The sequence below is a fragment of the Balearica regulorum genome, chromosome 3 (genome assembly GCF_011004875.1).
Source record: "Balearica regulorum gibbericeps isolate bBalReg1 chromosome 3, bBalReg1.pri, whole genome shotgun sequence".
NCBI lineage: Eukaryota > Metazoa > Chordata > Aves > Gruiformes > Gruidae > Balearica > Balearica regulorum.
The window spans coordinates 100,646,723-100,659,122 of NC_046186.1; the positions used below are offsets into that span (position 1 = coordinate 100,646,723).

Genomic DNA, 12,400 nt, shown 5'->3' on the forward strand with positions numbered 1-12,400 from the left:
CAGTACCTTTATTCACCACAGGGTCCCATTCACTCTCGTCTGACATCTGTCTTGTGCACCAAGTCAGCCAGAGGTACAGTGGGAGGAAAAAAGGGTCTGTGATCGTGCAGCGGCACCGTGTCGTGATGTATTTATTACCCGGGCTGTGGAGCAAGGCAAGACTGCACGGGCAATTTTAATTCTGACATTTCCTCTCTTTCAGCTGCCTTACTTAGCAAAGGCAAGACTTTTTTTCAGCATTTTTACAGGGCTGTATGGGCACTCAGTGCGGTCGGTACCTGTACGAACACAGGGAAGCTCCACACACCTGACTGCAGGTGCTGGGTGCGTGAAGTTCTGGAGGTGTTTACGGCACCACAGCCGTCTGACAGCTTTGGGAAGCAAACCCCCGGAAACAGAGCCAGGGCAAGTCATGAGATCTCCCCTCGACGAAGATCAGCGTTTTCTCCCCAAAACCCGGGGGGCGCTCACGACTGCCCGCACCGCCGGCCGCTGAGGGACGGGCGGGGCGGGGCGGGGCTGGGCGGGGCGGTGGGGCTCCAGCCTGCTATGGGCGGGCGCGCGCGCCCGGCGCCGAGCCCCGCCGGTTCAACGGCCGCCGTTCGAGCGCGGGCGGGCGGGCGAGCACGCGCGCGCGGCGGCGGCGACGACGGGAGGAGGAGTCACGCGCCTCGGCACGCTCCGCTAGCCCGCCCCCCCCCCCCCCGCCGCCCCCGCCCGGCCCCGCGCGGCGCTCCCGTCTCGCAGCCGCGGCGCCTGCCAGCGCCTCTCCTGCGTGCGCTCCACTTGGTACGGCCCACCCCGGGATCATGGCGATTGATGGTAAGTAGGCCAATAACGGGCTCCTCTCGCCCCGAATCGCTCCCCTCCCCCAGCCCCCTCCTCTCCCTCTCCTCCCCCGGGCGCGGGGAGGGGGAGGGGGGGGAAGGTTCCCACCGCGGCGTGAGGTGGGGGCGCACCAAAGCCGAGCGGTACCCCCCGCCCGGCGGTGCCCGGAGCCGGGCTGAGGAGGGCGGCAGGGGGGCGACTCCTCTCCTCTCTCCCCCACCCCCGCGCCCCGGCGGCGGGGGTTGCAGCCGAGGGGCTGTTTCGTGCGTGAGGGAGAGGTGAGTGTCGCCGCTCCCGCCTCCCGTCTCCGTACCGGAGAGCCGGGAAGGGGTAAATAATCCCTGGCACGGTAGCCGGCATCCTTCCTCTCCCTCCTCCGCCGCCTGCCCCAGGGATGCCGGGCGTGCGCCTGTGGGCGCCGCGGAGGGGACCTGAGGAGGACGAAGCCATCCTCTCCGTGCCGTGAGCCGCCCTTGCTCCGGTGGGGAGGAGGGGGCGGGCGGTTCCCCCCGGGGCCGGTATGGGGCCGGGGCTGTGCCGCCTCTGCCCGCCGCCGGGTCCGAGACCGCTGGAGCGAGGGGGTGTCTCGGAAGAACCCGCACCCTGGTTGTAAATGTCAGTTGCTGAACGTGCGCAGTTTTATCCATCCTCCCCGGAGAGACTTTGCCAACTGCTTTAAAAGTAATCGTCCCTCCTGGCCCTGAAGTCTCTGAAGACTGATTCCCCAGGCGAGGGAGGTTCCCTGCTCTCTGAGAGCTAACGGGCCGTATGGAAGCTTGGGTCCTCAGATCTTTCTAGTCATCACTTAACAACAACAACAAAGGAGTGAGATGTACTAGACACTTGTTGGGTTTGTTTGGAGATGGTCGTCTTGAAAGGCAGGGCTTCTGAGTTTTGTTTCCAAACCTTTCCTCTCGATTCTGAGAGTAATTTTGCACCTTGTTAAAAATCCTTAAAAAAATAAAATCCCAGAACTTTATTTCCAGCAAAAGAACGTCTTATGGTATGCTGCTTCCTCTACCACGATGTTGCTTTCTGAAAGCATCTGTTGTTGTAACTTAAAGAATCTAGGAAAACATTGTGAGGGGGAAAAAACAAACTGTTCTTGTTTGTTCTGCATGTGGGATGCTTCTGTGCTGTCAGTTTTCCTTGAATCAGTAATTCAGGCCTCTGTAAAGAGAACTTGCACTGCGCAAGCAAAGCTGTGTGTTCACCCTGTCTTGGAAGCTGTGTACACCAGGAGTCTAAGTTGGCCAGCTTTAAATTGGCTAGGTTCTTTTCTGTTGAAAAGCCTTCTTAATGTTATCAAGAAGATAGCAGAAATTTCTGCTGGATCTGGACTTTTACACAACTTGAGCTCAGGAAAAAAAAAATCAGTCCTTCAAATCTGTCTTTGTTTTCATTTTAGGCTGCATTATCCTAGAAATCTGTGAGAATTTGTTAGATCTGGAAATATTCATAAAATGTGAAATGCATGTTTAATATTTTCCGAGGATTTAGGGTATTACTTCTTAAAAGTTAAAGCAAATCCTCATGAATCAATTAAGAAATCTAGCCTTTGAAAAGAATGCAATACTTCTCATTAGGGCCAGACTTTAGAAATAGCCCAGCCGTCTTGTAGACACTTAATGTGAAATTGCCAAAATGGGATTGGGTGCATAGTTTACAGTTAAATGTGAGGCGGGATAAAAAAAAAAAATCCGATCATGAAAGCGATCTAGGTTTTGTTCTAGTACTCTTTCTGAAGACAGAAAATCCAGTGTATTTTTCTGCTGTAATTTGTAGCAGGCATGCAGCATCCTCTTTGTTGTCAACCAAATAGCTGATTGCTGTAGATTTGTTAGTAGGTATTACAGCTTTTATTCCTCATTTTGGTGTTCTCTCCCTCGTGCTTGTGCAACAGTACCTTGCCTTGACTGTTTAGCAGTACTATTTCCTGGCCAGCAGTCTTTGTAAATATGAGCTTGATTTGGGTGAATGCTAACTCTTGAAGTCAGGATCAAACCACAGGACTTCTAGTCTAAAGTGTCAAAATACAGAATTTACATTGTGTCCCAGTAAATTTGTAAATGTATTTAATTAAGCAAACAGAGAAAAAGCTTTGCTCAGTTTTAAGGACACTGCAATTCTCTGGATTTTTTTTTAATATATATTTTTTTGGTAAAGGCATGGGAAACAAGCTAGATGATTGAAAACTTTTGATTGAAGAATAAATATAAAATAGTTTAAAACTCCTTCAAAGCAGGACATATACAGTTATATGTGAAGAGTGCACAAAATTCAAAGAGCTCAAATTATAATAGGATTTGTTAGCCGCAAGAAATCAAGTGCTTTTGGCTGTTCTTAAAAATCTCGAAGTACCATTTCCAGTGTCACTTTGTCATCATAACTACTTACATCGGTTCTAATACTAAAAGCTAATGTTTTTGTAGAAGTGAGGCATTTTGTATCAAGTGTTATAGAGAACCAGGGAGCCATTGGTCATGGCAAATGACCATTGTCGTTTTGATCAGTGAGAACGCTTTGCCACTTTTTTGCATTATGATCACTGACAGAATTTTAAAAGACAAGTATTCTTCATGTGGCCAAGTTCAAAGCCCTAATTAATGACTGCGGAAACAATTACATTTTTTTCTTTAGAAAGTTATGTCATGTTAAAATGTCATGTTGAAACCTGTTCTTTTTTATTTCTTTGTAAAGACATCACGTATATAGTTTGCATAGGTCAGGCAATCTCAGATTTGATAGGAGAAAGCAGGGGGCAACCCAATTGGAAAAGTTTTGGCTCAAATGAGATTAAAGACTTGTATTTACGGTTCTTAGGTCTGTATATTTCTCTTCAAAAACAAAATTCATGTTAGTATTAAGTAGGACCTCTATTTTAAGATGCAAGGTTATTTATTGCTGAATATTTCCACTTTTTCATAGGGGAAGGTTAAATCTAATATGGAGAGTATCAGAACAGGGAGGATGGCAAATATGGTAGTGAGTAAGGCCAAACTGAAAGCAATAGTAAACCCAGACTGGCAGGTAGCCTGTGACCTGCAGCTGCCCAGGTCTGGGGTCTTGTGGCAGTTTGCTGGGATTGTGAAGAGGGAGCATTGAGGAGTCACTTCTGAGAATCCTTCAGCATCACCATGATAATATTCCTCATGGCAGCGTGACTTTGATTTCTTTATGCTGCTTTTCTTCTTTTGAGCAATAGTAAAACTTTGGCACCTGCCTTAGGAGTTCTTTTTAACTGAGGTCTGGGTGAGGAGCTAGCAGTGGAAATCACATTGCAATTGCATGGAGGAGGGAAAAGAAATGTAAAGGTTGGAGCGGGATGCTTTGTAACCTAAGGTAGAATTGCATATCTTGCATATCCTCATCCTACTTTTACCAGGTTTTTGGGCCACACTTGAACGTGCTGTAACATGGTATAGGCTATACAAAAATGTAAGTTTCTCAAGGAGGGAAATATGTTTAGAGATTAACTTTTTCAGACAGAGTGAATTCTTTTTGAATTTGAACTCTTTCCTGTGGTTTCTATTGTGAGGAGTTTAATGTTAAGAACTGAGAAGGGGTCCTGAAGAGAATAATAAGCCATACAGATAAAAGGAATCTAGTAGAGAGGAAAGGATTGCAGGGTGGTGCTGTCATCTAATAAGTTATTTCTAGAGTAATGAGGCTAATGAACATGGCTTCCCATATTTTCCCCCTGTGATCAAGTAACACTTGTCCTTCCTGATGTAGTATGCTAGTCCTTGTCATGTGTCTAGGCTTCTGAATACCTTTCATTTTGTCCCTCCATCTTCTGAGCGTCTCTGAAGTGCCCTGAGCTGACAAGATTGTCCTCCCTCTCTTTCCTCATCTGCCAGCTGTTTGGTTGGGAGCAGGCAGCTAGCTGCAGCTGTGTGCTGTGCATGGATTCATCAGCTGGGTGGCTGACCCTGTGTTTGGTGGAGTCTGTGTTTGTGTTGTATTTAACTGCTGATTTTTTTTATGAAACAGAATCCTAAAAGTATGAAGTTCTTAAAACTTTCTGTCCATTTTGGCTTAAATTAGCGAGTGAATTTGTAAGCAATTGGAGAATGGGGCAGGAAATGAACTGTTTAATTATATAACCCTCATTTCTTTGGGAAACAAAGACAAAAATTACTGAATGAACCTGTATTTTGTTTATGGGTATAAGAAGAGAGAGGATTTAGAGTACTGCTTCATACAGGTTACATGAGAATTATGCCTAGTTGCAAATTTCCAGAATCCAGAAAGGGAAACGAAAGAGCAATGAACTGTGTACAGTTCTGAGGTAGGAGTATCATATGTGTGGCTCATAGGTTGAGTCTGGCCTAGGGAACAGTTTTATCTTGACTTGCAAGTTACCTGGGATATTAAGGTGTCGCTGCAGCGTGTACTAGGATGGTGTAAGAGGACATAGAGATCCTCAAGTTAGTGCTGACCTGAATTGGCCGTAGTGCTTCTGAGTCCAAGTAGATGCAGCCAGGGCAAGGGTTAAGCAGCAACAGTATTAAAGCCTACATGTAAGAAGCTGTATTTTGTACTTAGGCCCACTTTTAAACACATTTGTTAAATGTGGGGTGGATGAAATGTCAGGGTATCAGATTTGATCAGCCACACAGGATCTGTTTAATGTTGTCTTATGCTCACTCACTGTCTGTAGTGGAAACTATTCAGTGAGTGTTGCCTGGTATTATTTTTTTTAATTGTCATTGTAAGGATGATTCCCTACATTACTTGCTGATGACAGTAGAACCTTATGTCATATGCAAAATTACCAATTTCCTGGTTGGATTTGTGTTACATCATCACTGTAGTGTTATGGATCTATTCAAATAAAGCAAGCCATCGGGTCTCTATTGCCTTTTAGGTAACAGAGTGGGCTACCTTTCTTAAAAAAAAAAAAAATAATCTAACTTCTAATGCTCTACAGACTTCTTTTTGACAAGCTTCTCGTGGGCTGAGATGAAACTACAATACTTGGTATAAGAACAGTTGATGTGTTCACGGTGAAATTCTTCTTGAATGCTGTTTATTTTTAATGCTTAGCACTTTTGCAAATTGGAACTCTTGGCGTTCAAGATGGGCATGCAGGAACGCAAACACACAGTCGCTACCTGATTAAAAATGTTGGCTCATATTACTGCCCATCAAAATACAGGGGATCTGTAAGAGAAGAAAGAGTCTTGCTGTCTTCCAGAGAACTTTCAGTTCCTTTAACCATTAGGTCATGTTTTCCCCTCACCTTATTCCCAGCCTGATTCAATTACACTTCCTCCAGCTTTTGTAATGAATGATGCAAGGGATCCACAGCTGATACTCTCAGGCTTTTTCCCGAATATTGTCAGGTTTTGGACTGCATAAGGCCAAGGTCCTATATTGTGTATAAAATTGAATGTGCTCCTGGGGATTGAAGTGAGGATTTCAAGTCAGCATTTTATCTTTGCACTTCCTAATTTTTGAGTGTTTAACTCTTGGAGGTGGGAGATGTTTTCTGATTTCTGTGTAAATCTGTCTCTACAGTGAGATGGAGAAACATTGGGATGATTTGGAAAGTTAATTGTAAGACAGCAAAAGAGTGTTGACTTTGTGTACTAGTAGGTCACATTCTGCACAGGAATGTATTCTTCGATGTGAGAAGTGGTAGGTTCAGTATGATTGACACACATCTTACAGGTATTTTTGGTTTGTAGTCTAAATTAAGCAGTCTTCCTACTAACTGGGATCTTTTGAAATATAATTTCTTGGTAGTAATTTCCCTTTGTATTACAAACTTACTGTTTTATCTGAAATACGAGAAATCCAGTTAGTAATACTATTTCTGTGAGTATATTTTTCTCACAATTTCTTTGAGTAACTAAAATTGTTAAAATGTACACTTTTAAAATAAATTATACACACAAGTCCATAGATCATTGATCATAAAAAAAAGAGAAATCTTTCTCAGCTTACTTTCTGTTGTGAAACTTTGTTCTAGAGTGGTGATTCAGCAGTGTTAACTAAAACCTGTAGGAATTAGCTAAAAGTCATACGAATTTTTATCCCTTTTTTGCTGTCAACTTTTGTTGTTGGCGTCTTCCTTTTTATTTCCAAAACATTTGATAGCAGTGTACATTGCTTGGCAATGTATATTTAATCTTGTCATTTGCAGTGAAGTAACAATTCTTCTTGTAGCTGCTGGTTCTCTTTCTATTCTTATTGAAAAATTATCCAGAGGTTTTATATTAGGTCAGATTTGAACCATTTATACTGAATATTTCTGTTGCTAGTTATATTTACTGTAGCTCTTCATTTCCACTAGTAAGATTTATCTGAAGAAGTATTTGACTGAAAAAAAGGTAAAATAAAAAACTTATTAATTTTTTTTTTTTTTAGTGCTAACTGTATTTCAGTTGTCAGAAGAGTAGGGAAGGAGAAGTGTCTTGTCATTCTGGGTAGAAAGGAAGCTGAGATAGTAGTATTTTTGTGATGAGGGAGAAGGTCCCAGAGGACCCCTCTACTTTATGACACAGCCAGCTTAGAAAATCTGCGCTATCTCCGTTTCTTTTTGGCTTCCATAAGTCAATGGACATGCTTCCATTTATTTCAGTGTGGGTAGGGTCAGATGCAAAATTTGAGAAACAGAAATGGCTATGCTGTTCTTCATTAATTGTCATTGATTGCTAATTCATTGATCAGTGTAGTTGGTTCTGTTGGTTACAAATGTAATTAAAATTCAAATATTTTCTGGGCGAAAAAAGTTTTAATGTTTGTCACTACTTTTTAAGGTCAGATAACAACACACAAAATATTAACTTAAGTCAGGACAGGTAGATGGCCATATCTTTAGGCTAAGAAATTAATAGATGGCGATCATTTTAAATGGTGCTAGCAGAGGAAATTGTCTTTACATTAGGAGTTCGTGTTATAAAGCCAGAATGTTGACTTCTAACTTTTACTCTTGAAAACTTCTGGTCTTGAACACATCTGCTGCTAATTTAATCTGATAGTTATTTCTCTTATTAGTGGGTTAGATAGTAAATAATTGTTCTTTATTCACCTGCTTACATCCACCATCTGCTGTGTCTTTTTTCCCAGGTCCAATAATCTTAGTCTATTAAATTACTCCTCATATGGAATCCATTTGTGTTTTATCCATTTTTATTGACTTTTTTTACCTTTCTCTGTGACCTCTGTGGTTCTATTTTATTCTCTGAGGTGGTGGGACAGAGAGAAGAACTGCACAACATGCACAAGTTCATGGTATAAGGCAGTTTTTCAAGGAGTAGTTTTGTATGTAAGCCAGAACACTTTCATTATAATTGTCTTTTAGAATAAATTTGTAGTATGTTATATGAAACAGTTTTGCATAAGAAGGGGTTTCCTAAGTATCTTGTATTCATAGCGAAAGCATTAGTATTTCCACATGCTTCAGACATGTTAACATTAACAGTGTGGTAGGCTTTTTCACTTGTATCCCCTTTTATGTTTCTGTACCAAAATACCTCTATTTTATGCATTTGCTCCACAGCGCTGTTGTTTTCTTCTCATTTGACAATCCTGCATGCTCAAGGCAGGTGACCAGTCTTACCTGTGATCTGTAGGTTGACTATGGCTGTGTCTGATGTGGGGTCACAGAGGAAGAATGAAGGAGCTCTGCTGAAATGCACGTGTAATGGGTTTGTGTGGCAAGGTTTTGGTAGCGGGTGGGGGCTACAGGGGTGGCTTCTGCAAGAAGCTGCTAGAAACTTCCCTCATGTTCAACAGAGCCAATGCCAGCCGGCTCCAAGATGGACCCACTGCTGGCCAAGGCTGAGACAATCAGCACCTCCGTGATAACATATTTAAGAAGGGAAAAAACAACTTAGAGCTTTTGCAGCCAGAGAGAGGAGTGAGAAGATGTAAGAAACTTTGCAGACACCAAGGTCACTGCAGAAGAAGGGGGAGGAGGTGCTCCAGGCACCGGAGCGGAGATTCCCCTGCAGCCCGTGGTGAAGACCGTGGTGAAGCAGGCTGTCCCCCTGCAGCCCATGGAGGATGATGGGGTGTAGAGATTCCACCTGCAGCCCATGGAGGACCCCACCGTTGGAGCAGGTGGATGCCTGAAGGAGGCTGTGACCCCATGGGAAGCCCACACTGGAGCAAGCTCCTCGCAGGACCTGTGGACCCATGGAGAGAAGAGCCCACGCCAGAGCAGGTTTGCTGGCAGGACTTGTGACCCCATGGAGGACCCATGCTGGAACAGTCTGCTCCTGAAGGTCTGCACCCCGTGGGAGAGACCCACGCTGGAGCAGTTCGTGAAGGACTGCAGCCCGTGGGAAGGACTCACGTTGGAGAAGTTCGTGAAGGACTGTCTCCCGTGAGAGGAACCCCACGCTGGAGCAGGGGAACAATGAGAGGAGTACTCCCCCTAAGGAGGAAGGAGTTGCAGAAACAACATGTGGTCAACTGACTGTAACCCCCATTCCCCGTCCCCCTGTGCTGCTGAGGGGGGAGTAGGTAGAAACCAGGAGTGAAGTTAAGCCCAGGAAGATGGGAGGGGTGGGGGGAAGGTGTTTTAAGATTTGGGTTTATTTCTCATTCCTCTACTCTGTTTTGCTTGGTAATAAATTAGATGAGTTTTCCTCTAAGTTGAGTCTGTTTTGCCCGTGACAATAATTGGTGAGTGATCTCTCCCTGTTCTTATCTTGACCCACAAGCCTTTTGTTATACCTGTTCTCCTGGTCTAGTGAAGGAGGGGGAGATAAATAGATAGATAGAGCGGCTCTGGTGGGCACCTGGCCTCCAGACAGGGTCAACCCACCACAGCAAGTCTCTTGCCATTGCTGTGCGTGAGCAGCAGCTACTCCTCTGTAATTTGACAAGGTGTGCTCTCAAGGGCTGTAACGAACGCTGTGCCCCTCACCCTGTTTGTGCTACTCAACCTGTGCGGTATTGTCATTCTGCACTGGAATTTCACAGATTGTCAGCGGAAAAAGTAGTTGTCTAATATTGAATAAAATATTAAGTGAATGTTTGTTGAGTGTAGTCCAAACTTATGAAAATGCTAATTAAAATACAATCCTCAGCAGGAAAGTATCATAAAAAATATGTCCCAAGTTACATCTGATGACAAAGACTTCTGTGATATGGTGTAACGTTCTGCTACAGCTATGGATATGGATTTGTTGCTGAAGAATAATGTATTTTATATGCAGTACCCTAAGTTGCACCACAGTATTGATGCTGTAACTGAGACTGTGTGACGTGTTTATTGAAGGGATGGAATGCAGCCTCGCTGAGTTTGTGGGTGATGCCAGATAGGGGAGCAGTTAATGTGCTGGAGGGCAGGGCTGCTGTCTGGCACGTGCTCAGCAAGGTGAAAGAATAGGCTGAAGGGAACCACATGAACTTCAACAAGGACAAACAAAAAGTCCAACCCCATGCAGCACTGCAAGCTGCGAACAGACTCTGCACAAGAGAACCTGAGGGTCCTGGTGAACAGCAAGTAGAACGTGGACCAGTCACGCGCCTCTGCAGCAATGTCGACTGACCCCGTATCCAGCTGTGTTAACCCAGTATGAGACAGATTGACAAATCAGAGAGACTCCAGCAGAGTGCTGCTAAGCTGGTGGGGGACTGGAGTACATGATACATGAGGAGAGGCTTCGGAAATGCATTTATGTAGTCTGGGGAAACCTGAAGAGGACTCTTATTGCAGTCTTTCACTGTATAAGGGGGTGTAAGAAATGGAGATGGGTTCTTCAGGTGCACAGTGAAAGCGCACGAGGCAATGCTATAAGGAAGAGATGCTCACAGGGAGGGGGTGACACCTTCCCCACCTTTCCCTCGGAGCTGCTGGTGTCTGGAGAGGTCATGGAATCTTGGTCCTTGCAGAACTTGGTTGAGGCCCAGAGGAACCTCCTGTAAAGGTGGTCCTGCTCTGAAGTCTCTCAGAGCACCAGAGGTTGTTCCCAAGCTAAATCACTCTATGGTAATGCCTGTGTTAAATTTCCTAGCCAATTATTTTCAGCAGCTGGTAGTGGAGTTTCAGCTAAAGTCCAACATTGTAGAACTTTTTTTTTTTTTTTTTAATTGTACTAGTTTTAGAAAGACATAAAACTTTTACCATTTAATCAATACAAAATTAAGGTGGTGGTTTATCTTCTTTGATGTACAACTTTTCATCTTTTTGCTGTGATAGTCATCTTGGCAAATAGAGACTTGGTGTACAAAATCTCTGTCTTAAATAGAGAAAATTAAACTTAATCAGGTGTTTCAGCTGCCTCTAAAACATTGTTGTGGTTTAACCTGGCAGGCAGTTAGGTACCACAAAGCTGTTTGCTCACTACCCCCTGCCCAGTGGGATGCGGGAGAAAATTGGGGGGGGAGGGGGGAAAGGACAAACTCATTCGTTGAGATAAAAACAGTTTAATAAGGCAGAAAAGGAAGGGGAAATAATAATGGTAAAAGAATGTACAAAACAAGTGATGCACAGTACAATTGCTCACCACCCACTGACCGATGCCTAGCCAGTCCCCCAGCCAACTCCCCTGTTTTTTTGTTCAGCATGATGTCATATGGTATGAAATATCCCTTTGGCCAGTTTGGGTCAGCTGTCCTGGCCGTGTCCCCTCGCAGTTTCTTGTGCATCCCTAGCCCCCTTGTTGGCAGGCCAGCGTGAGAAGCTGAAAAGTCCCTGACTGCTTAGCAACAACTAAAATGTCAGTGTGTTATCAACATTATTCTCATCCTAAATCCAAACCACAGCATTATACCAGCTACTAGGAAGAAAATTAACTCTATTCTAGCCAAAACCAGGACAAATATCTGACCATTCTGTTTGTACTAGATGTTTGAATGATTTAGATTTTAGGGCCATGAGGTGGTCTTTCTTGCTCAAGAAAATTCAAATGTTTTGTTAAATGTGCAATTTTAAAATTATTTCGTCTTTCATTATTTCTCATTTTGCTTTCCTTGTCTGAAATTATGAAAAGCTTTATGTCCCCAAGTGGATTATTTGTATTCTCAGATTACATTTTGGACAAAGTATTATGTATTTTGATATGCAAATTCATGTAAAACTTTGAACTGTTAAATAGGAGATCATGCTCATAGTCAGAACAGAATTAATAACAATTTGTATCTAAGTCAAACTTAAATTTTATTTAACTATAAAAGTATGGTGACCTACCACTATATTAAAATCAGTTATTTTAAAGTAACATTTAAAGACTGTAAAATTTAGGAGGGTCTTGCCACTGAACCTTTGGGATTTGTGGGCTGGTACAAAACCAACCTTTTCTGACTGAAATGCTAAGTTAGCAGTTGACATCTTGCTGTAATTCAAAATGTTTTTATATTTTCAGTTTAGTTTCTTTCAATGACTAGGTTATTCAAAGCTGAGACACCTCTTGGGAGCTGGAAAAACAGAAAAACTTGTGTTCATTTGTTAATCTGTGAGCAAAAGCAAGGTGTCGATAGTGTATTAGTTCAACAGTTTTGAAGAGCACTAGGGAAAAGAAGAATCTGCCCAGGTCACTTGAGGATAATATTTCATGTGTTTAGAAAACTGGTTAATTTAAAATATAAAAGATGCTTCTTCAACTTTATT

General features: G+C 43.4%; 1 protein-coding gene across 2 annotated transcripts in view; it reads left to right on the forward strand.

Moving 5' to 3' along the window:
* The first annotated feature begins 718 nt into the window (after positions 1-718).
* Positions 719-12,400, forward strand: part of SYT14 (synaptotagmin 14) — an 89,594-nt gene continuing 77,912 nt past the window's right edge. For both annotated transcript variants that reach the window (XM_075749181.1, XM_075749182.1), the window contains exon 1: positions 719-822. In XM_075749181.1, the coding sequence (XP_075605296.1) occupies positions 810-822 (13 nt within the window). In that variant the 5' untranslated portion in view covers positions 719-809. The remainder of the gene's footprint in view (positions 823-12,400) is intronic.